Genomic DNA, 26,468 nt, shown 5'->3' with positions numbered 1-26,468 from the left:
ATCAAAATGTTTGCCTTCTATTGTCTTATCCTTTTTTTATTATTATTTTCTGCTAGTGAATGAAAAGGAGTATTTGAATGGTGCACTTCACAATGTAATCTGTGGGAGAAAATGGCATTAAGTCTTTTAAAAACTGAAACTAGTAATTTTATTTGTATTTTAGGGATTACTTACCTTGATCATGCTGGTTCGGCACTTTTCCCAGAGAGTCTACTTAAAGCTTTTACTGATGACCTCAGAAACAACGTTTATGGTAAGTGCAAAGCAATGTTCCTGTGACTGCTCTCAAGTCTCCATGCAAATCATTCAAAACTGAGCTTATTGGAAGAGGCCTTCTGCAGGTTCTTTAATACTGCTATAGAGTAGTTGGAAGAGCAGCGCTTTTACAAAGGAGGCATAGGCTCTTTGTGTCACCCCTAACTTCATGTTTTGGTGGCCAAAGGACCTGTCGGTGAAGAAGAAAGATCAAAGCGAACATGGATGGCTCTGTTGCATGACTCTGTTAGGCACCAGGCTTGGGATAAAGAAATATGTTTTGGCTATAAGCACTGTTCATTCTGTGTGTTTTTTTCCACACAAAAATGTAAACCCAGTTTCTTATGCAAGGACCAGAATCCAGGACCACCCTCCTTCTCAGAGAGAGTCATCACAAAGAGCTTATGCTGTGACTCAGTTTATAAGTGTTTTATGCAGAAGAAAGCATAGCTCAAAGATCCCAAGTGAATTTAGGCACAGAATCATTGTTATTAGACTTTGGTGCCTACTTAGAAAAAAGGATAGGTATTGCCAAAGCAATCCTGTGCAGAGGAATGTGAGTAAAAGCATCTACAGAATTGCATAATATCTGAGTGGACATTTAACTATTACAGCTGTAAGTACTTAGTCCTCAGATCCTCTACCTAAACCTTTAGTTTCTTTCTAATGTTATTATCTAGCTGAGAATCACACACTGAGTGTGATTTTATACAAAGTCAGCAGTATCCATTGTTTAAGAAATACTGTTACTGTGTGAGACAATTTACATTAGAGTGAGTCATGCTCAACCAGAAAAAAATATGCTGTGAGTAGTCTCATTGAAGTAATCAAATTTCCTATGGTGTGTTGCTATCTGTGGGTCATGTGTCCTTTTTGCTCGTTTTGTGTCTTGCTTGTGCTCCCTGATACATGGAACAAAGGGATTCCTCACTTGGGAACTAGGTACCACTGCTTTACAAGAAAATGCTTGTTCACTCCAGCACCGGCACGCATGTGCTTATCACCTGGGCAAACCACTTGAGAGTTTTGGGTAGTGTTCATTTCAATGTGCCATTATGTCATTTCTCCCTATTCTTTTTCCTGAATGCTGGCAAGGGTGGGATCCAGGGCATAAATTTTAGTTCCACTATAAAATAAGTGTTATTCTTGGTAGAGATAGAGTCTTTTTTTCTGTTATAACAAAATACATCAATTTGATTACATTCAAGATCTCCTATTCAAGTGCATGCCAGTGATACGAAAATTAATGTTCTGTCACCACAGACATTGTAAAGTGAAATGTATGCGCTCTGATCTTAGTTATTTCAAACAACATTGGGCTCAACTCTTTTAATAAGTGCCATCTGTGGCAGAAAAAAAATTAATTTGTGAATCAATTGAGTGCTTGTGAATAGAAATAGTAGTACTGCCAGTTTGGAACAGATTTGCATAGTACCTATAATGCTATAGGAGAACAAATTGTGTATTTCTATTGGTGTTTTCATCTAAAATGATAACAAGAGCTCCACAATGGTCAATTTTATTTATTTTTTTTTTTTCAGTTACATCTCATACTCTAAGGACAGTAAATGCTGTATAGGAAGAGTTAATTTAACAAACACAGATGTGAATGAAGGAGGAATTTGACTTGCAGCTTTTTTATTTACTTCATGATAACTCACAGGCCCAAAGAACTGCAGTTTAGCTGTTACATGTGCAAATGAGGGAAAGTAATATGAGTAAGAGACAGTCTCACTTCTAAATTGAAAATATTTGAATTGGAAATTACAGAAATGCAACATCAGACATGAAAAGTCTAAATATTAGTTTCGGGTTTGAGCTCTAAAGTTATTATTTTCAACACCTTCACTCAACAACTTTCAGCAGGGTAACTTAAATTTTGAAAAGAGTAGCTAATATTGGAGCCTACTGCAAAAACTGTGTTAGTATAACAATTTTTTTCCTTATTCCCTTTCCAAACTGTTTTGGCATGTTCTCTAAGTATTTGCTAATGGGAAAGTGTGCTGTGCCTGGGTGAATATTGCTGTAATCTTCTTTGCTCAAAAAGATAAAATCATGCTGTCTTATTTGTTACATATGTTTGTGCTGAGCTGGGTTAAGGTAGCTACTAATTTTGCAATAAAATTTATATTAAAATGCATTATTTGAATTTCAGACACTAAAAAACCAAGGATTAATTTTTCTGTCCAGTCGTGATTGCCTGTTATCTCCAGATTCTGTCTTTTACTTCTTAGCTACTGCACACATACGTTTATGAGTGTACATTCTGTCTGTAATTTTCCTAGTATGTTCGTGCATATGCAGCTTCATTTTCTTTTTAGGAGAGCAGCCTAAGTATTAGTAAGAGATCCAGCTGAAGTTTCTAGGTCTGTCATAATTGCTTTACCCTGTTGTATCTCTCTTCTCTTGACTGAGGGGCTTCAGGGAATTGCTATGAAGTATGCATTCAATCTTTATCATCTTTTAGGCTCGCTTGGTTTAATACTTTGATAAAAGAGAACTTTTAATAGCAAAATTGTGATTAATGATTAATTTCTGTATCTCTGTTGTCTCCTAGGCAACCCTCATAGTCAGAATATCAGCAGCAAGCTGACATATGACACAATCGAGCAAGTTCGATACAGGTAGAATTATCTTTTTTTCAGATGTTGTATGATGCACTTGATAGTTTTTGTTTTGGTTAGGCCTTCACTGTTTTGACGACTTTTATGTGATACTGTTTTCTAAGGGTCATCTGTCATGCCTAAAGAAAACACCTCACTTTTAAAACACAAAGTATTTGGACAATCAAGTCTTGTATCATATCAATTTTTTATCTCCCAGATGCCCAAATCCTCAAAGTCCTGTAGTTAATTTAGTGCTGTAATACAAGTCCACTGTTTTAATTAAGATGCAGGATTTGGAATTTTAGAAGTGATTAATAGAAAGATGGTATGTTAAGATAGTAAGGTGAGACTAGGTGCAAAAACATGGTTAAAATTCAGATAAAATTAAATAGGGTATAATGGCTTGTGAGAATTTACAAAAAGCTTATGGGAATGTGTATGTTGTTTTATAGCAGGTACTTACTTCCATTGGAGTAATAAAATACCTTTTAAAGCAGTTTTAGTATAACTTTTAGGAGTAGGAAGAAAAATGGAAAATTGAGTGTTGGGGCTTCTGGGTATGGGTATGAGAAAATGAACTGATTCTCTAAATAAAGTATTCCTTTGAAAGTTCAGGATGGAGGGTGTTGAATGTACACTTCTTGCCATTGATTTGTCATGATTTACATCAGGAAGTAATATATAACTTAGGCACTTGGTTATTAGTTTTAAGGATTTATTTCAAAAAACTATCTATATTTTATGAAATACATTTTTATCACAGAATATGGATGCTTTAAATTTATTTGCCTGCTTTTAATGATACTCTTAAGGCAAGTAAAGAATGTAATGGATTCCTGTTTTATCTTTTTCCTTAAAAGTAAATATTTCTCCAAAACACATCACAGAATTCAGATCAATAGCATTGTGGAGTTCACAGTTGTAATGAAGAAAATGTTTTATACCTTTCTGCTGCATTTTCTCTGATCGTTTTTATGGAAGTGTAAAAGCCCCAAGTTTTCTAGTTGGATGCTGCTGCTGGCTATAATCTGTTTCCCTCTTCCCATCACCAGCTTTCTGGGGAAAGCGTTTCTTTTTGCTTCTATCCCAACCGTCTCTTAATGCTGTGCAGGATGACAACTTGTTAATGTATGGCCAAATGAAATGAAAGAGACTACCCATGAGGAATAGCTCTCTTCGAAAGCAGACACTCAAATCCAGTTACAGCAATACCCACAGTCTGCAGAGTCTTTTGAGCAGACCTGTGTGCTTGCATGCAGAGTTAGCATTCTGATTTCCATTTACTCGGTGCTGTTGCAATGTTGCTGTTTCACAGTTCTGCTTATGAAGGCACAGTAGGAAGTGTAACTGTTTTTAGAATAATTACTGTTGTACTGTGTGTTCTTCGTTGTTAGGGAGTAAGTAAATAGGCTTTCACTGAGTTAAAAACCTAGATTGCTTTAAAAGAAGTTACATCTTCAGCATGTTTTATTTTGGATCCTGCTTTAAAAAAGGTTGAGACTTTTTCAAGGGCAGGATAGGAGATGAAAAGAACATACCAGTGTTAGTACTGAGAGGGGTTTTGTGTGTTTTGTTTTTGGTTTTTAAATGCCCTCTGCATCTAATGAAGATTTTTGGTATTACACCTGATAGAATTTTTTATCTGTCCCTAAAGAAATGCAGCCATTTTTAAACTTCCAATAAAAATTTAGGAAGCATAGTCGTCAAAAGGCATAGTCATAAAAATTCAGGAAGAAAATGCCCCAAACCTACTGTCAATATGTCAGGTATCCAAAATGCAATAAAAGTATATTAAAAATCTATAGTTCTATGCCATTGCAGCTATCAAAATAAGCAGTATGACAAGACAGGGAGACAGGCAGCTCTGTCCTGCATCACAATGCATAGGTTGGATTTCCTTAGTGAAAAAATAATTCAGCAGGTAGTTTTAGAAATTTTAAAATGAGTTGCTGGTTTGTAATTTGGCTTTTAGCACATGGCTACAGTCATAAGTATAGCTTTTTTTTTTTTTTTCAGTATTTCACTCCAAGACAATGCTATTTTAATTTTTTTTAATTATTTAATTTGATTTTCTGAAGTGATGGCATAATCAAGTAATTAAAATTAACACAAAACTTAATTTCAGATTCATATTTGCTAATATGGGTGACAGCAGCCCCAGAATAGGCTTTCCTAATCTGTCAGTGTACACTGTTCAATGGTACAAAACTGAATGTTTTGGTTCGACCTTCATATCTGCTTGACAGAAAGAAATAATTGTTAGAATGTGGCTTTGCAAGAGAATTACATAAATAATTAAATCATTGAGTCAGCAGATGTTTTCTCTGTTTTACAAAATTATAATAAGGTTCTTTACCTCTTGACCAACTCAAGTGCACTAATATTAGAAATAACTATTTTATTCTTAAAAACATTGCTTCTCTTTTCTTAACATGGACTGATGAGTAATTTTTAACATTGTGCATACCTCAACATTAACTATGAGTGATGCTGAAAGGAGGAAGCAAGAAATGTGATAAATCTTACTGAAATGTATTAAATGTATGCATTAAAAATTACAGATCTTTTTTTATTAATTTGCTTATGGATGTACGGTGCTGCCTTTGCTCCACTTCCACACAGCTAGAGAGCAGGAGTACAATATCTCCTTATGATGGTGCAGTTAATGTAACTCAGAAATTCATTACGCAGAGTATTAAATAAGCCTTTTCCCATATGCAAGCATCTTAAAATATTAGATTTCTGGATATTTTAAAACATTGTCCTTGTGGATCTTGCACTTGCAATATCAAATAGTGCAGCAGTGTCTTCTAACTAGGACCAGACTGAAGTTGTTTGAAATTTGTGGTATGTTTAAGACATTCAACAGGATACTTTTTCATTTAAACACCATGTCTGTTGTAATGGACTTCTGATATTCATCCTTGAACTTGCAGGTCTTATAAAGTGTTAAACTGAATCATACTTTGGGAATTCAAATATATATTTTTTTAAAAAGCTATAAATTTCAGTTATGATATTGGTACCAAGCATCTTCTAAACTGTGGCAATATGTATATTACAGATTTTTTTCGCTGAAGCTAAAAGATTGGGCATTGAGCTAAATAGAATCAAGTTAAAATATAGAACCAAAGCATGTATTTCTATAAAGACTTCTCAAAATATGCTGTCTAAGTGAACTGTAAGAGGAGATTATTCTCTATGGCCAGTACATACAATCAAAAACAGGTACTGCGGGCATGCACAAAATAACTGTAAATGGCTTAGTGTTTTTAAAATACATTTGTTTCTGTGGTAAAACACACAGGGGGTACCAGATTATGCTAAGGAAGCAGTCTCATAAATGCTGTTTATAATTTCATTTGCTTTGTATTTTTAGAGAACATTTCATGATAGCAAGATAGAACTTTACATTCCTTCTGCAAGCATCATACCTTGCTTATGAAATAAGTTTCCATTCCAAATCCTTTCTTTAAGTTAACACATTTTGAAATGGTGTTTTGTGCAAGATAGGGATTTTTTCTTAATTCCCAGGTTTAAGCAGTTCTGTGTCTGAAAACAGTAATGCTGGAACTGATACATACATGAAAATGGGTTGACCTTTCCTACACAGTAAGAAGTAGTAGATACAGTATCTGCTTAGTATTGATTTGTTCTTTGCAAAGGTCATTGACAGGAGACTATATAGATGAGTGACATCTGAGCGCTGCATCCTGTCCTCCTTAATGGCACCCATCAACTTGAAAGCCTTGTTTCCAGTCTAGGGTGGTTCAGCCCTTTTGCATGCTTGTTTTTGAACACCATTTGCAATCACTGCTTTTCCTGATCCCACTGCTCAGTGGGACAACTCTGAAATACCACAGTCGGTCAAGTCCAGCAAAAGGTCACCATGCTCACTGCAGTGACTGTTCATGGCAAATGAGAGAGACATTAGAAGATAATTAGGAATAGTGGATAAGTTTTTGGAAGAGTGTAGGCAAGAGGGGTGATCTCTTCCTCGTGGTTTGTGGAATTATTCAGGCATGCAATTAAACAATCTCAGTATGCCCACAGTGAGTGGCTGATGAACTCACTGTGGGCTCTGTCATGTGCTGAGTGACAGAACAGCAGGGACTTTGGTGCAGATGCTTCTTGTTTTTCCCTCAGCCACACCTAGCCTTTTGTCAAAGGACTCCATTTTATAAACAGTTGTTTCTATGAGTCAATCCATTACTTTTGCTGGGTTTGCTCTTTGAAATCCTATGCAAGGTACTAAAAAGCTTCTGGTCAGGGTAACAGGTTCTGTCATTTTTGAATGAGTTAGGAGACTGTTTTAAGAACAAGTAAAATCATTTTGTTTTACTTTGGAACTTTGCTCCTGGACTTTCAGCTCTATTTTAATAAATTAATTAATCATTAACTTGATAAACTGAATCTTTAGAATGGAATTTGCTAATGCCTTCTGTTACTCTTCTGGTAGTCAGCTTTATACCTTCGTATATATATGGAGGGTAGTAAATAAAATTGGTACATGCACTGTCCTCCTCTCTGACTAATCTTTGTTGCATAGAGAGTCAAATCTGGAATGCTTCATTTATTGAAAGAAATAAATATTTCAGTAAAATAAATTAAAAGCTGGAGGTCAAGTTTGCTAGTTTATGAACAAAAAAGGATGAAATGCTTCTGGGAAATTCTGAGTTTTATTAGTATGAGTGGCTAGAATGTTTTACATAGAGGTCTGAAAAAGACTGGGTACAACCGTTACCTTTTTTCTTTCTGATTCAGCAAAAAGCCCTCAGGACTTTGCTTTTATAACATGAACGTGACAAAGAAGTTATGGAGACTAAGTTTAAATGTGATCTTTCTGTGCCATTGCTCTCTAGATAACATTCAGAGTAGAAAAAGTGGTACAGGCTTACTTGGATTCAGGCCACCAGATTAGTTCACATTTTTAAAATGCACATAGCCTCGATGCCTCCTCAGCTGCTTTTTTGGCAGGGACCCAATAGCCTCTGTATCCATGGGGAGGTCTGTGAAAGGGCACATGAGCTGAAGAATGAGATAGTCCAGCTGGAACAAAACACTGATAAAAAATAGGGAAATTTCTCCGATGCAAATTCCTTTTTTCTATTTTCTCCTGTCTTTTTCAGGATTTATATGGAAGCTTTTTTTCCCCTCCCAAGGTTGTACAATACTTATAGAAGAAATGTAGTGTTCTTCCCTCTTCTGGATTTGCAGCTGCTTTTCCTAAGAAGTGGCATTGTGAGACACCAGTGGATGACGTTTCTGGTGACGTTTGCGTTGCCTTGAATGTTCAAGGAGCAGTAACATTGTCCTGCCTTGCTGCTGGGAACACTGGCAGTTCCTTTGCCAGCTCCAGGGGAGCCTGTCAACTTCATTACTGGCTTACATGATTATTTGTATTTCAAGTAAGGCTTTTGGAAGACCAGATATTTAGCACAAATATAATTTCTGCCATCCCCTGTGTGCACCTGTTGTGCTTGACAACTTTGTTTTGGCTTCAGTGAACTGCTGTTTCTCAGCGCAAGTTATGTAGCATTGGAGAGGTGCTCCATCTGACTGAAGTCAAGAAATTTTGAAAGCTTCAAAAAGCTTTCAGTTATGTATGTTCAAAATTTGGCTGATTTTTTTTCATGTCTAATCTTTTTGAAGTCTATAGCCACTTTTTGTTTTGCTCCATCTGAAACTGACTCAATGATCCCAAAGCAAGGAGTGCATGACTGACAAATTTTGACTTGTGCTGTTCATACCTTGTGTCATATTTAAAACCATAACTTAGGGAAATACTAATTAATCTACTTTTTTAGAAACACAGGGATAATTTATTACTGCCCCTTTTGTAATAGTCTCTTAATCTTTCTATGAAGTTAGCAAACCCAGTATGGAGCTCCATTTTGAATCTTATTAATTTCACTTGTAAAGAAATATGGGTATTTCACTTTATTGTTGTAATTAAGCTGTTGAGGGCACATTAAAGCATTCCCAAGGGCTTCCATGGTGCCATCTGTGTCTCAATGAATCTGAAATTCCTGGTGTCATTGCTGCTGCACGACAGACTGTTTTGCACTCATCCTTTATTTTCTAACTGAGCCCTACCTTGCTGCACTTTTAACTAGCGGATTTGAGTCCTTAAAAAGTCATCATTTGCACTATGAGTCTTTTTGCTCCTATCCAAAATTCTTACTGCCAATTCTGACTCTACTTACTGTTCTATTCCCCTGGCACTTTGGCACTGTTTTAGTTGCCCTCACTGCCTGATCCTTAGTGATCAGGATTTTTAGTGCTTTAAACACTGGTATCCACTGAAGTAGTTTTATTATAAAGTCCGCCTAAGTGAATAGCTGTTAGTGTTGCCTTTGTTTTTGTTATTTTGAATGGGAGCTAACTAGTTCCTGACTTACTATTTAAATTTTGAATATATATATATTACCTAGTGGTGAACTTCTCATCTCCTGAATATAGCAATGTATTCAGGATCCTCTATTTTTTTCTCCAGAAGCAGATACAATGTGCATGTAGTAGTAACTTCGGGATAGGTGCCTCTGCAGTGTCTGAGTGATTTCATCACATTTCCTTTTACTCTCAGTTCTGATGCAACCTTAGAATTATCTTCTGTCTCTTTTACATCAAGTTTAATTGTGTCATCTGTGATAATGCCAATTTCCTCTCTGCATTGCTCCAGATTATCTGTAGCTCATCTGGTCTTCTTATAGACAGAGCAAACATATCTACTTTGTCAAATGAAGGCACAAGCCTTCAGCTCCCTTTCTCCCATGAGCAGGTTGTCTACAGCAGCCATACTAGATGCTGTAGTCCTAACACTGTTGGTTTTTTTGTTTGGTTGGTTTTGAGTTTGTTTTTGTTGTTTTGTTTGTTTTTTTTATTTTGCTGCCCTCTACTACCTGCTGACTTGCTGAAATTCTCAGTTAATATCCCATGTCTCTTAGCAGTTGTCTTTTTTCCTCCCCCCAGCACTGAGACTGCACTTGGCCACAGGCAGGTGCCAGCTAGCTCTGTTCATTAAATATATAACAGCCTGTTGCTGAGGTCATGGCTGCCCTGATGAAAACTTTTCTGTGGCAAAAAGCAGGCAGCTTCGTGACTTCCAGTCTGCCCAAGGGATGTGTTAAACACCACAGGGAGCAGAGCCAGCAGAGCACTGCAGCAGGAGAAGAAACCGAAGAGTGCAGAAGGATGGGCAGTGATTGTCACGGGGTGAGGGTGTGGTATAACCCAGCCATCTTAATCGGACTGGGATGAAATGAGTCTGTGTGTGCCCAGTAGAGGTTTTAGGGTGCCAGGTTTCAAGGCAGCCAGGTCAGAAACATATCACAGCTCATATGGTTCAAGAGTATGGGAATGCATATAACCTTCAGGGTTTTTGTATTTCATCTGCAGCTATTATAGTACTTCTCATCTACTGTTGATGATCTTTCTCCACTGGAAGTAATAAAATACTCACTGGGTCTTGAGAAACCCATGTTCTTTTGTTCCTACACCAAAATTTTGTGTTGCTTATAAGCTTTTGTGGTCTGTTCAACTATTAACCTCTTCTGATGTATTTAAGTAGAGGAGACCTGTTTTCGTAGGCTGAAAAAGATATACTCCTCTAGATACTACTTCCAAAATGCATTCTTCATCCTCCACACCAATCTTATTGACTCTGTCTCTGGGCTTGATCCGAATTACCTTAATCTTTCTGAAGTGTGTGATCAAAATAGAATGGAGTTGTTGAAGTAAATCCTGCAGTCTGGCAACTGAGGGTTTGGTAAATGAGACAGATTAAAAGATTCTTGAAATGGTGGTGTGACCTCGTCAGGTGTTCTGGGTGCTATGAGAAGATCAAACGTGTTGTAAAGCTAAGGAGTTGGCACAAGCATTTCAAACAAATAGAGGAAATGTGGTGGCACAACAGATTTTAGGGAGAAAGCAAGCTCATCTTTCTGAGAATCTTCCAGAGTGCAATAAATTTCTTGGAACATGAGCTTTCTTGTTTGTTTTTGTTATGAAATTTCATGCTAGGCTGAAAGTGATAATGTGGTCCATAAGCTGGTTGATACTTAAAATGGAGCAAAAATCAAAGAAGATTGTGTTGTACAGATAATTTTTTGTTTATGGATACTGCAATGACTTAAAGGAGAGAAAAATATTAAACTTGATCACTTTAAGCATTTAGTTTTTTGAAGAACTAAATGCACTAACTTTAATTAGTAATTTGAAATAATAGCAAATAAGTACCTAAAATTCTGATAGAACTTTGTAGTGTATGCTGACAGTATTAGTCAGTTCTTTCTAACTTTCATTATTCTTTCTATTGTTTTTCTGCTGATTCCATTGATTGAAGTTTCTTACCTGTTTTAAACTGTATTTCTGATTTGAAGGTTGTAAGCAAAGATGGTGTCCTTGAAATTAAAGACTGCATTTAAGAAGCAGCATGAGGCATGGAAGATACAGGAACATGAAAGATAAATGAAGCAAGACTTTTAACAGAACTCTCTCCTTTAGATTAAGGCTAATGACAGCTAGTGAATCCAGGTTTAATTTGCTAGATTTTGTTAGTGTATTTGGTAAGTGTCAAGGCAGAAGAAAATTGCATCATTGATATTACTGGGTGCCAGCTCAATGACATGTTGCAAGTAATTTAGAATTTATTGCAAGCTTTTGTGTGGTGAGACTGTTTAGAGGAGTATGATATACATACATTGGATTTTATAGAGACTCCCTAGGCTTGTTATGAATCCAGTGATCACAGGCAATGGTTCTCAAAAAAGCCTTTCAACACTCAGGCTTTTCTCAGTCATCCACTTAACGTTTCTTTTAGTTTGTCTATTTTTACCTTTTTAAAGGTGTTTAAAATTTCAATACTTTTTTTGCAAATACCTGTTATGAGATAAAAAGGAAATTTTAGACACATGAAACACTTCTTTGCAAACTCTGTCAGTGGACACAGAGCAGATACTTCTGACTTGTGAATAAACTATGTATGAATAAAGTATTGCTTTACAGGAAGGAAAAGAAAACCAACAAAAAAAAATGAACAAAAAACCCCAACAAAACTACAAAAAGACCAAAGATATTAACAATACTAAAACTGACCTCTAGAATATAAGGCTGAGGCTTCTGTGCTAACAAGGGAAGCACTCTGCAGCAGAGGTGTGAGGCACAATCCTAGTTACTTTTCCCCTAAAAGTAGATGAAGGAGGGAGGTATCCAGCATTCCAGGGACACTTGTCGGCTGTCTTGAGTGGTTGTCATAGTAAATGGAATGCTCTTACTTGTTTAAAGTCTCTTTCTTTCTCCTTTGGGTGTGGGAAAAGTTTTGTGCTAACCTTACATATGCATTGTCTGAAGGCAGTGCGCAAGGGTAATTCTGTCAGTCTGTGAGAAGTCCTTGCTTCTGTGGGACGTAGCCCAGTGATGAGAATAATATTCTCATTTTATGCTTCATTTCTGAGAGGAAACTAAAATAAGCTGGTTTACATTACAGGCACACATACATGCAACATAGTTTTTCAATACCTTGAGCCATACCTGTGAAAATTTAAAATCAGGGATACATCATGTAGCTCAGTAGTGGTTCAGATACAGAAGACTTCATCTGAAAAATACCATAGAATGTTCACAATCCGCTGTGAGTTTATCTGACTGTGTTTGCCTATTTAAACATCTAAATGGGATGGGATTGCCATAGCAAATAGTACTGGCATTTAGCTTTTCTAATGAACTTCAGAATGAGTTTGATGAAGTATGCTTTTAGTATAAATTGGAGTTAAGCTGCACTGTCAAAATGTGATATTATAGGTGGCATTCTTAACAATGAAGTGCAAATGAAATTCTATCTGCTTTTAATTAAATAAGCACACACTCCACTGAATTTTGGAAATTTAATTCTCTTAATCTGAAGTCTCAGGCCCTGAACAGCTATTGTAATTTGAAAGATACTGCTGATATATTTCAAAGCTATTTGTACTTACCAAAACACTCATGTTGTTTTCTTCGGTAAATTTGGGGCCCTTTTGATTTCCTCAGGTATTTCTTTTACAACTGTTTGAAAAAAGAGCTAAGGTAACCTTCCCCCTGGTTGTGGCCCATGAGAATCAGAGCTGTAAGCACATGTGTATTAACAACAGGACTAAAACATCTCAAATCTAGTGCTGGAATCTGGAATACCAAGGAGCTGTTGGTTGCGGCTGCACCCTGTGAACAATGCAATGAAGTGTGTTGCTGTATATGAAGAATTCATGCCTGGATATTCAGAGCTGTCACAGGCCTTCACAAGTGGAAAGAGATTGACCAGAAATTCTTGCGGGGTGCCCTGCCATTTTTAAACTATATGGCTGTGATAAAATGCTGGAAAGTTAGTTGGCTTAAGATGTTCCTGTAGAAGGGTCATAAGGCTTGGAGGAGAGAAATTCCCCTGACAAAGTCTTCTATAAGATGTAATAAATTCACACTTAGCAGTGCTAATTACTTCATTTTCAGTGTTGTGAGAAGGTGTGTACACCAAATTGAATAGGAAGGGAAAAAGAGGAAAAATAACTATCAACATTCATGTATACTGTGCTTTGAGTTACAAGTCTTTTAGAAAAATTAGTATGTGCTTCATCCTTGTCTCTTTTCTCGACTTTCAGTATCATGATTCACATTGCTACAAACAAAAAACAAAGAGAGATAAAGTCTTTTAAGGATAAGAAATACGATTTTATTTGGCAAGAGTACATGATAGGAAGTAAGGTCTAGTTAATTAGCTGGTATATTAAAAAAGTTGCTGTTTCTTGAGTTTGGAATAGTCAAATTTAAGTGTTTCACTGGAGGGTTTTTTTGCATACAAAGACCTGCATTCAAACTCTTTCAGAACCATTTATAAGAGGTAGCAATCTTTTTGAATATGTTTATATGTGGTTTATGTGTTTTGGAGTCATCTCAGTTTTATTTTCACAGCCTAAAGTATTTTTCACCTCCATTATAAGTAATTTAAAACCAGAGGCATATAATATTTTCTATGTCACTTGCTTGACTTTCATTTTCAAGTCTAATTGACGTTTACTTGCAATGAATTTGAACTATCAAATCACTAAAACCATTACTGTAGCAGAATCACTCTGCCTTTAGGGTGTACTTATATTTCTACATTATCAGATTTGTGTTTAGTATCTATATAGTGAAATTCCTTGTATCAAACTCAAACAAGGAAAATGGAAATAAATCCCTCTCTTTTTGTTTCCTCTTTCTAGATGCGAGAATTTTGCTCATGTGGCTATATTGACTTCTTTTCATATACCTGACCAATATAGTAACTATGGCAGTAGAACTAGCTAAATATGGAATCAAGCATTTGGGAAAACAATATGCAACATAACTTTTCAAGAATTCAGAGTTATACTGCACAATTAACAGCTTAATGGACCCTTTACATTTTCTGAGATGCTCATTTTAAATGAGACAGATTGCTTGGCAATGTTTAATAAAAAGTTTGATTACATACAGTGTATAAAATAAAAACTTTAAAATTAGACCTGTTCAGAAGCAATTTCTCTTGAGCACATGTGGGTTGCTACAAAAGGAGAGCGTATGTGAACTTGATGACTTAGAATATAATTACTGAGGTGCACAGCATCTTGTAAGTAATCTAAAATTTGTGAATGGCAACTCTCTGTGAAGGTTTAATCACAGCAAAATGTAAGTGTTGTTAAACTTGTTTTTACAACCATAATGGAAGGATTGCCCTCGTGATTTATTCTGTGTAGCATACAGATCAGTGTCATTTTTAGAAGGAAAAGAGAAAACAGCAAAGCATTATTTGGTGAACAGAGGTCAGCAGACTTACCTGATGGGGCATTCCGTGTTTGAGGACAGCTTTTAAGGAAGCTCTGGGATGAGTTGTCACGTAAATAATGTTCTACCAGCTTTACTGGTGCTGTTACTATCTCCCATGGGCTCCTTCCATGCCTTTTCCAGAGGTACACCTCTGGTACTGGCAGACTGGAGCTGCTGACAGTCACTTGGAGTCCAAATGCCAAATGTGGAGCTGAAGCAGTGAGGACACACAAATGTGCACAATACCAGCTGTGGTGAAGATAGGTCATTCTGGGCAGGCAGCAAGGCAGGTGAATGGATGTGGTCAAAACCAGACTTAGAGCAGCTCATAATAATGCCCATGGCAGGTGACGTGTCTCAGGTCCCAGCTATGCCAGATCCAGTCCCTGAAAGTGGAGCTACAAGATGGTAAGTACTGCCCTGGAAAGTGGCCTTCTGTCAGTGCTCTGAGTGGATGTTCACATTACTTGAGACTTTCACTGACTTGAGGATCTGGGGCTGGAAAGTTCAGGATCCTGGGTATCAGTTGGTAGAGATCAGCCTTCTGGAGGCTTTGCATAAGGAAATTTTGTTCTCAACCAGTCCCATACATTTTTCCCACTATTAATGGTGCCAGAGGAGTTGTGGTAGATGGATTTTGGCTATTTATAACTTCCAAGCTTTTGGTTCTAGCATGAGCAAGTATATTGCCCAGGAAAAGCTACTGATACAATGTAAAGAAGAACATGAGAATCCTAAATTCTTCCTAGAAAATTGTGAGAAGATTATTATTGAGTTACGCAGCAATTTAAGGTCTGTTAGACCTATTAGAAAATGAATACATGTTCCCTCATCCATTGGTAATCCCACTGCCACTAAACTTTCTGAACTTACAGTGTTTATAGTTTGTGAGTACACTCTGTTATGCTAATGGTGTTATATTTGCTTATTTATGTAGGTAATTTTAAATGGAGTCTCTCACCATTCTACTAGGTGCTTTGCAGAAAAATTAGAACTATAAATTACATAAGCTACCTGCAGTGGGTACAGTAAGCTAGGGCTGCTGATAAAAATGACCACCAAAGCATATAGCTGAGTTCTCTGAAATGAAACTAAATGAACTAAGATACGGAAATGAATGCAAGTCAGGAAAGAGAACTGCTAGTCAGATGCAAAATTAAACAGTGACTCTGTACTGTCTTCTGGGTCCCAGCACCAGTTTGTACTGGGCCAAAATGACTAATGGGCTAGAAGTAGGGTTCTAGCAAATTTAATCATATATTTTCTACATTTCTTGAACAAGTCTTTCTTCCCTTTTTCTCAGGCTCTCTGCACCAGATACGTTCTTACGGGTTTGTCTGCTGATTTCATAACAATGCAAAGGGATTATTATGGGTTTTTTTCAGCTACTGTGGGCAAGTGATTTGGCTACAGGAAAGAGCTTTGTAAGGCAGAGCAACATTATATTCAAAACCCTGGATTTGTACTCTTTTATACCTATGCAATGTGTGTGATGTGCCTAGAAGGCTGGTAATGTGAAGGGAAAAAAACCCCAGCAAATTCAAATCTGTGGGTGGTAGGCTACTGAGAAATAAACTCTTTGGTCTTTACATATGCAGAGAGCAGAAATAGGAGCAGACTGAGATGAGAGGCCCTAAAATAATTTTGAAAACCCCAGAGGGCTTCTACAGTGCTATGTGGCTGCCATGATTTTATTTTTATTGGTTATATTTTTCTCCATTTTACTAGCAGACCTTTTAAGCCCAAGTTTTATAAGAAATCCTGATTGAGAAGTCTTACAGCCATTTTCACATCCTCTTAATGCTGAGCTCCACATTTTGGGATTTTGGACATCCTTTTCTATCCTCTTACTTCATGGCACAGGATAAGACTGATTGCATACTATTATTTTCCAGAGAAGAGTTGCACTTTAAGGAGAAAAGATGTACTGCCATTTATCATTGTTTTCTATGATCTTCAGTCTTTTTCCTGCTTGTTTGGTATGCAAAGTATTTTTTTCTCATTTCATAGATTGCTTTGGTTTTACCTGACTGTTTTAACTCCTCAGCCTCTCTTCACTGATTTCACTGTCAGACACTTCACAACATATTTTCTAGTTAAAAACAACTTTATGAGTTCACTTATATCCTGATATTGTCTATGTAAACCAGATTGTTGATTCAGCCCTACTGCTTCTGAAGAGCTGCTAGAAAAGCAGCAGCCTTCAGGTTCCTGCCTGGTGCCTGCCTTGAAAAAATTTGAAAACAATATTTTGGACATGAGAATTGTGTCATGGCAGCAGACGTTAAAAAATACTCTGCATCTAATAAACTGCTAACCTAGTATTAACTAGACAAACTCAAACACTAGAATTTAAGATTCCAGCTTTTTTTTTTTTTTTTTTTTTTTTTCTTCCATGGGGCTCTGTGGTCTTCCACCTGGGCCTGCATCTTATGTCTGCAAAGAGACTCGTGTCTCTTTTCTACAGGAGAAATGCTGCTTGTATTGACTGTGAAATTGTGAGATTGTGGGTGTTAAAGCCCACAGCTGTGACTTCTGCTCCCAAGAGAAAACCTGACATGGTCTCTGTAAATATTAGTAGACTTATAGTAACTACCTTTTGGGTTTTGAATGCTTCTGGATTGACAGTACTAGAGCACTGTAGCTTGTTGTTAGTCTCAAATGAGCATTTTGTTTGACTGCCTGGCTTGGCTCCTCAGAGGTGGCATATAGCAGCATCCTGCTCACTTTTTTATCACTGGATGTAGTTATGTGAGTCTATTTCAGATGCAGCTGAGAAACTTAGTATTTATTTTTTCCTCTTCCTGTCTCAGAGAAGTCTCTGAGACCTTCTCCCCTCAGTTGTACTGATCTGAAATTCAACAACATCCTCAGGAAGAGCTTGAGGTAGAAATCCTACCAGAGATTGTGTCATGGCAATGACACAAATGTCAAGTTCTCCCAATTCCCCCCCCCCCAGAAGGCTGCAATTACTGTTGGAGTTTGTCTTTATGATCCTCTGTGAGTTTTTATTGTGATGATTTGCTTCTAAGAACAGGACAGAGAAGTTACATCAACAACAGAGAGTTGAGTTTGGATAATCAGAGGCAAGGGAATGTATGAAGTACATCCTATGCTTGCATGTCTAACATGCAGTCCTCAAGCATATTTTCCTAAGCAGTCTTTTCTACCTGATTTTGCCCATGGGTTTGAAATGTCACTTTTTTTTTTTTTTCCTGAGGATGCTGCTAACCATGGGTCAAGAGACTTGGTCCCTAAACACCTTTTTTATCCAATTATTATTAGTTATATGGGAAAGAACTATTAAGTGGAGAAAGAAGATGCACATTTTCTCTGTCTCTTTCAGCTAATTTATGTGATAATGGAATTTGCATGAGCTTCCTGGTCTTGGTCTTGCATAATAAACACTGAGGCTCATTTTTAAAGGGGTTTTAGCTTGTCTGGGGATTCCTTATGCCTCTCCTAGAGTGTTTGGTCTTATCCTTTGTGAAACATGGAAAACAAAACCACAAACAATTCCAGAAAACCTGTTCTCCCCAAACTTTTCCTGTTCAGCATTTGGAACAGTTATCTGCAAAGTTTTCTTACTATAGTAATTGCTCAGACTCATAATACTATGAGGGAGTTGTACCCATTTGCAGCAATTGCAATATCAATCTTAATCTTCTTCTGCGTAAGTCACTGGAATTGGTTTGCTACCAAGCACAGGGAGAAGTGCACTTTTGTTCTGGTAGAATATTTTATCCCACCAATGTCTATAATATCTAAAGCTGTTTTTCATAGTGGATAAATTGATGTGGTGTCTGAGTTTTTATCCAGTGAGAATCGATCCAGACTTTTCTTCCTTTTATCACTGATTTTGAATTTAATTATCTACATGTAAGCATCTCCAACTGATCACACAAGATAAATGCCACGCAGCTTTGGGCACAAAAGATTGGATGGTAGCAATTGCACTGTTTACATTATTTGATAATAGCCATAAGTCTGTGTGTATAAATTATGAGGGATCCACATCCTTCATAAGAAATATTCGCTTTAGTTTTATAGTCTGTTCCACATGCAGAAAGCCAGAGAGTCTGTACTGCTGTAAGTGGTCTCTGATTTCTTTTGATAACTTCAGTTGTCAAGAAAGTATTTCTATGTTTATTTACCCTCCTATAACCATATATTGTGGTTAATCTTAATAACTGTAATAAGTGTGACTGGAGACAAAATGTACTGCACTCTCTGTCATTCAAATATTACACAATTGCCACATTATTTAATTTGGACTCCAACCTTAAAAAACCTTTTGCTCAGAAAATTGGGAGTCCAGCCTTTTGCTCACAAAAAACCACAGGTGTAACAAGGAAGGTGTAAAACTAGAGTTTTGTTCCTCTTCACACACAGAGCTTTCTTTTTGTAGAGGCTGTGAAATAACAGTTTAATAAGAGACAATATATTTCTTAGTGCAGAGCTGAGAGTTTAAGTAGCAAGATGGGAATGTATGGCAGTACCATACATCCCTCTGTTGAACAAGCGAAAATGAGAAGAGCTCTTAGTTGCAGAAACCTGTTCATTGGTTTGGGTTTTTTTCAGTGCTGTAGCCTCTTTAGGGGAGAACAAGTGGTGATAGCAGCATATCTATGTGTTACATGGCCTGTTCTTTAGCTTCTTTTGAATTTACAAATTTTTTTTAACAAATAAAGATCTTTAGAGAAGTAAAACTATTTATTGAATGCCTATTGTAAAAAACCCCAGACCTGTAAGACAATCAGATACTGTTATTTTCATATACAGTACCATATAGCTGTAGAGCTTTCCTACATATTAGAGTTGTGGCAAGAGTTTAGGATGTTTTAAAATGTTCTTCTCCTAAGAGAATGTGCTAGACAGCTTTTTAATTGTGGTGTAAGATGAGGCAAAGGGCTATTATTTTGGAGTTACCCTTAGCTGCACAAACCATGCAAGGGTAATACTTTTGCCCCAGCTCTAGCAGCGCAAGGTGGACTTCAGTGCTAAAAATTAAACCAAGGGGTCTATCTGCTCACTTCTTATTTTCACAAACACCTTCCTCACTTCAAATGAAGCCAACAGGTATGGGAAAGAGGAAAGATAACCTCACCTGTACTGGGGTTCCTAGCATTTTTGTTAGGGCTACACCTCAGCCAGTGCTAATAAAATAGGGAAAGATTCAGCTGAATCTTTCATTTGCACAGAACAGTTCTCTTATCAGAAGCAAAGAAATTGATATGTATAATGAATATTTTTTTCTACCTATGCTTTAAGAAAGTAGGTCTATTTTAAAAGATTTTAAAGTGAGGTCTATTTAAAAAGAATTTATTTTTTGAGAAGTCTGGGAAGGAAATTTAAAGAGGGACTATATTTCTTACCTAAAACCCCCCACTTATTAAAGGATAGTATTTAAACAAGTGAGTGTGAAGTAGCCCCAGCTACAGTGGCAAGATGCAGAATAGAAAATGTTGCAAGGAATTATAGTCTCTCCAGTTTTCTGCCTAATTAGCATTAGGTGTGTTTGTGCATGTAAATATAATCTTCCCTTGTGTATACTTTGCTGTTCACACTCAGAGTTAAATTCATCCATGGGACAGCTACTAATATGCCATCTGCATTGTTAGTGCATTTAATATACTTAAAAACATTTTAAAGCAGGAAGGGACTTCTGTGAATAAGAAATACTGGAGAGGAAGGAGAATATGTTGGTTTTAGTCTCATTAACATACATCTGCCTGAGGTGTTCTTCTAGTGGTGGAATGTGGTAGTTGCAGAGTGTTGTCCAGCAGCATTGGTGGTGATCCACAAGCCAGACTATTCAAAATGCAGGTTTAAGGTATGTGTGAAGTTGAGACACAAACAAGAAATATGATACTGTAGATCATATACTTAACCCAGCAGTGCAAGAGAAACTCAACATAGAGTCATAGAATCTTAGAATGGTTTGGGTTGGAAAGGCACTTAAGGATCATCCAGTTCCAGCCCCCCTGCCATGGGCAGGGACACCTTCTAGAACAGCAGGTGATTCAAAGCCCCATCCAGCTTGGCTTTGAACACCAGGGCTGGGGTATCCACAACTTCTCTGGATAACCTATTTTAATTCAGCAAGTGTATACTTCAATGAGTTACTGAAATTTAATTCTGTTAGGTTAAATCCTCCAAACCTGAATAGTCATTGTGCTACATAATTAAAACACTATCTTCTTGTAGTCTTAAGTGAGGTTTCTATATTGAAACTGCTTTGCATTCTATAGCTTGCTAGGTCAAACTTTGAAGTAATCTGTTTCTTCTGACCTTTTTGAGATTTTTATGTTACATTGTCCCTTGAATATAGCACAAGATAATACAAGATACTACTTATCAGTAGTACAGTTATCATTACTGTTATTGATAATATATCTTACAAGTTTGCAGTTTCTCGATTTTCTTATATTCCAGGTATTACAAATTTTTCTGTGAGATTGTTGATTAGCAACATTAACAAATCACTCACATTAGAAGTTAGAGGGCTAATAATAGATTTGGCATTTGCAGGAATTAGAATTCTTCTTGATATACTAAGTTATGTGGTATTAGGACTCTGTTTCAGCTTCTTGGAACCTTTTTCTCTATGTGTAAAATGGGAAGATAAAATCTTGCTGAGTTAGAGAGGTGTTTTGAAGCTTAATAAGGGGATACTTTTTATCATTGTAAGATACTTGAGTGGAAAATAATATATTGGATTTAATTTTAGAAATATGTGCAGCCAAACTTCATTATGATCAGTATTATTAAAGGAGTGTGTCTTTCATCTTCGGGCAGTTCAAGACCAAGGTTACAGATTGATGTTTTCTTAGAATAAATATCTTATGCTTATACAAGTAGCCCATACTGCTTTTGATGGTTTGCTGTGAAATAAATTCTCCTAAAATTCTGTAAAGTCTATACACAAGTGCAGTTAACAAGACCTAGGGCCTTGTCAGAACTCAAAATTGCTCTCTAAGTTATTTGAGAGTGTGCTATGTCCTTGCAAAGCATGACACATACAGTTGATATTTAAGCTCAGTTTGTATTGATGCTTCTATTGTTCATTCTCGTGAAATCTGTGGAGAAGGGATGTTCACAAGCAGTAATGCTTTTGGGATCATGATAACCCTTCTGAAGTAACTGCTTGAAGTGACTAAGAGTGTGATGCATAAAGTTTATGGAAATGAACCACTATTTTCTGGGTTCCTAACCAGTGATGTAACTCTCAGGCCTTGTTCCCCTCGTTTTGTCTTTTAAGCTAGCAAAGTGTATACAGGTTTTACTCTATTTTAATTAAACCTTTAAAATAACTATATTTAAACCTGCATACTTTTGAGCAGGACAAGATATGCAAAGTGTTGATGGTGTTGGTTTTTCTTTTTTCCTTACTGAAATTTATTCCCACTGTCCTGTATATGTATAAACTATTTGCCTTTATGGAGTTTTCTAGTTTACAGTGATGCTTACTGGGAGGATCATTCTTGTTATTTGTGCTGCTGAAATGCATTACATATTTTTTGTAGCTGTTAGGAGGGTAAAAACCCCAGTTTACAATAGGCCTTTTTTAAAACTTTTTGTTCTTTTTTCCCCCTCTTACACAGTGGGGGGAAGGGCACACATTTAGTTGGGAAGTATCTGAAAACTTAGGGTTATGAAGAGTGATTCAAGTTAATAATTGACAACCACAAGGTAGATAACAATGGCTTTTTTGTTAGCTAATTTCCACTGCCTCTGTGACCTGGACTTTCTGGTCTTGGCAATGAGATGAGGTCAGTGTTTTGTCACCATGACCTCATGTACCTTGATTTCACTTAGTCCACTGATTGCATATACTTTCTTCTCCTTTCATGTTCTTACCCTTCAAAGGATTGAGGCAGCTTGCATTGATAATTTCTAAAAAATTCAAGTCTGATTGCACACATTGTGAAAAATGATGGATTTCAAATTACACACATTTGGAACTACATTCTTCAACTCACAGATGGCTTGGATAGATAAAGAGTGAACCTAATAACTAACTTATTGAAGAGGAAAACATGTACAGAACCATCCTACCATTTATATAACTTGCTGGGGGACTCCAATATATCATTTGCAGTGCCCAGGTTCTGTTCAGAAGTGTTTGTTCTCACGTGAGGCTTAAGCAACTTTATACCCATGAGCTTGACATCTCTTCTGATATCTATCTGAAAGATTCAATCAGTAAAATATTAAAGGGTAGCAGCTTTCTTAATGCAAATCTTTATGCAAATCAAACTCATGGAGAACAAATCTTGTTTGCTTGAGATGATTTTCCAAATTTAATTGGGAGAAAGCGCTCTTGACATATGAGATCTTTTGATAGGCATTTGACTTAGCACTGCACAGATTTTTCTTGTTTTTATTTATGTTTTAAAGGTTCTGCAGCAAGACACGAAAAGCAGATTTTCTTTCTACAGAATAAAGATCCGTAATTTGGAATGAGTGATTCAAAAAGGCTTGAGATGCATGGATATAACTGGCATATGCTGCACTTCTGCTGCTAGCATAAATAAACAGGGGGAATTTTAGTCAAAAGAGATTGTTCAGCCAGTTGAGGAAAACTGACATGTGCATGTACCAGAATGAAAAGATGAATTGAGAAAAATTATAGACTACTTTTTTGTTTGTTTTCACTGTAGACACTTAAATAGCAAGAAGGAAGTTGAGTTTACAGTCTGAGACAGTATCTGAGAGGCAAAGGAACTATGGACTAAAATATGTTAAAACTTTTGTGACTAGTGAAGACACTCACATAGAACACACACGTTTATGAAAACATTTTCTGATATGGGAAGGCACCTTAGAGACCCTGACTTGTTTTTTACTGTGTTCTTACTCTAACAGTGGAATTCCGTGGATTTTGGTTCCCACGGAGATCAAGGAAAATGCATATGAAGAAAGATAATGTTCAGTTTAAGCTTAATCTACACCATATAAAAAATTTATCACATCAAACAGTGAAATATGCAAAGCTTGTTTGTAAATTTACTGAAAAAGTCAAAATCTCAAATCACCTACTTAAGCCTCTTATCAAAAGAAGCCTTAAAATAATTCAATTTTTCTAATATTTTTCTTTGAATTACAATAAGTAGTGTATATAGAAATATACTGCTGAAAGCCAGTCCTCTGAAATTAATTGCAGAAACACAGAATCACCACATATTCTGAATTAGAAAGGACCCACAAAGATCATCAAGTTCAACTCAGCCCTGCACAGGACCATCCCCAAGAATCACACCATGTGCCTGAAAGTGTTGTCCAAATGCTTCTCTTGAACTCTCTCAGGCTTGGTGCTGTGACTAATAACAGCCTGGATAGCTTGTTCCAGTGCCCAACCACCCTATGAGTGAAGAAACTTTTGCTTATATCCAACGTAAACCTCCCCCGACACAACTTCAGGCCATTCCCTTATGTCTGCCACCGGTCACCACAGAGAAGAGATGAGTGCCTGCCCCTCCTCTTTGCCTCACAAGGAATTTGTAACTGTGATGAGGTCTTCCCTCAGTCTCCTCCAGGCTGAACAGACCAAGTGACCTCAGCTGCTCCTCATTCGGCTTTCCCCCATGGCCCTTCACCATCTTTGTTACCCTCCTTTGGATGCTCTCTGACAGCTTAATATCTTTTTTTATATTGTGGCACCCAAAACTGCACACAGAATTCAGTGTGAGGCTGCCCCAGCTCAGAGCAGAGCAGGACAATCCCCTCCCTTTCCCAGCTGGTGATGCTGTGCCTGATGCCCCCCCCAGGACATGCTTGTCCCTCCTGGCTGCCAGGGCACTGCTGACTCATGTTCAACTTGCCATTCACCAGGACCCTCAGGCAGGTCCCTTTCCATGGCACTGCTTCCCAGCATCTCCTTCCCCAGTGTGTCCATACATCCAGGGTTGCTCCATCCCAGGTGCAGAATCTGACATGTTCCCTTATTGTACTTCATACAGTTGGTGGTGGCCCAGCCCTCTGAATTTGTCAGGGCCTCTTTGCAGGGTCTCCCTGCCTCCCAGGGGATTAGGAGCTCCTCCCAGTTTGGTACTGTCTCCAGCCTTGCTCAGCCTTCCCTTACAATCCTGTGTCCAAGTCATTTATGAAGATGTTGAAGAGCACAGGACCTAAGTGGGAGCTCTGTGAAAGCCCGCTAGTGACAGGTCACCAGCATGATCTGACCCATTCGCTATGACCCTTTGAGCCCAACCCATGGACCAGTTGTTCATCCACTGCATGACATGTTTATCCAGATGTGTGCTGTGTATCCTGGAGGATACCATGAGAGATTATATCAAAAGCTTTGCAGAAATCCAGAAAGCTTACACCAACTGGCTTCCATTGATCAACTAGGTAGATTATCCTGTCATAAAAAGAAATCAGGTTTGATAAGCGGAACTTTCTCTCATGAATCCATGCTGGCTGTGACCAATGACTGGTATTTTTCAGTATGTTCCAGAATAATCTCTGGATTGCAGTGAAGTGCAACTGACAGACTTGTAGTTTCCAGCGTCCTCACTTTTGCCCTTCTTGAAAACTGGGACAACATTTACAAGCTGTTTCAGTAAGCTGGGACCACTCTGGATTCCCAAGACTGCTCAAAAATCATTGAGAGAGGCTTTGTGGTGGCATCAACCACTTATTTGAGGATTCTCGGATGAATCCCATCAAGTCTCATAGATTTGTAGGAATTCAGCTGGAAATCAATAGCGTTCTCACATGGGCTTCAACAAAAAATCTTTTTCACCAGGAAAGATACTCTCTATCTGTTGCGGAATGATTGATATTTTCTGAAAGTTAAGGAAAGCTTCTGGATTTAGTAAGACCATCTGCAGATGGCTGTTGACAGAAGAAAAAATTAATTGGTGACCAATGAAAGCCCTGTAGCATTCTGTGGCAAGTGACAAGTAGTTTTTTCTTAATGCCTTCGAGGTTGTGGCAACTTTTCTACTCTGAAACAATGTACCTTTGAGAGACTTGAGGCTTGACCTGACACAATTTTTAATAGAAAAGTAAATAACTGGGGAAATATCAGCTTCAAATGACACCCTGAAACCATTGTTTAAGGTCCCAAGAATACCATAACTCTTCCCTTTGCATGGAAGGTGACAGGTCACGGTGCATTCTTAGGAAATATTTTCCCTCTTAACCAGTTATGATCAGTAGGATTTTCTCTTGTTTCATTTTTAACAAACAGCTGGAAGTGTCTCTCTGGGTAGCATAGTGGAATTATTCAGGGCAGAAAGAAGACATGGGCTGGGATAGGGGAATTGTTTGAATTTCAGTACAATTTACTTTTAGTGGCTTTGAGCAGAAAGGTTAGAAGTTCTCATCTTTGCAAATGAAGATGTTCCATATCCATTAAAATGTTTCTGTTTCCTAATAAGGTCTGTTTACATGAGATGGGGTTTATAAGTTACACCTTATGTCATGTCCAAGTTACATGTCATGAAAATCATATTTTTTTCCTATTGCATCAGGAGCTGTAAGTAGTCAGTGTCTTTTGATACCTGAGAAGGATTCCCTGTTAGCTCAACTGTAATTAAAAACATCTTTGAATCACTATATGGACATGTCCACTTAGAATGACACAGGACTTCCATTTCCTTGAGGAATTTTTAGTTCTGCTGTATTTGGGAATAGTGATTTTGAAGTCCATGTTCAGTCATAACCAGTATCCATATGATTCATTGTCTATGTAACAAAGAAAAGATAAAATATGTTTGAAATTTGAAGACCTAACTTTAGGATTTGCCCATGTAATGAGATTATATTTTATGTGTATCA

General features: G+C 37.3%; 1 protein-coding gene across 2 annotated transcripts in view; it reads left to right on the top strand.

Moving 5' to 3' along the window:
- MOCOS (molybdenum cofactor sulfurase) overlaps positions 1-26,468 on the top strand; it is a gene marked incomplete at its 5' end in the record, with an annotated part of 209,356 nt that overhangs the window by 26,527 nt on the left and 156,361 nt on the right. For both annotated transcript variants that reach the window (XM_083860493.1, XM_083860494.1), the window contains 2 exons: positions 164-253; positions 2,813-2,879. In XM_083860493.1, the coding sequence (XP_083716619.1) occupies positions 164-253; positions 2,813-2,879 (157 nt within the window). The remainder of the gene's footprint in view (positions 1-163; positions 254-2,812; positions 2,880-26,468) is intronic.

Source organism: Zosterops lateralis (assembly GCF_965231275.1).
Source record: "Zosterops lateralis genome assembly, chromosome: 1".
NCBI classification, from domain to species: Eukaryota; Metazoa; Chordata; class Aves; order Passeriformes; family Zosteropidae; genus Zosterops; species Zosterops lateralis.
The sequence above is the reverse complement of the archived record's forward strand: the minus strand, read 5'-3'. Positions and strand labels throughout refer to the sequence as shown.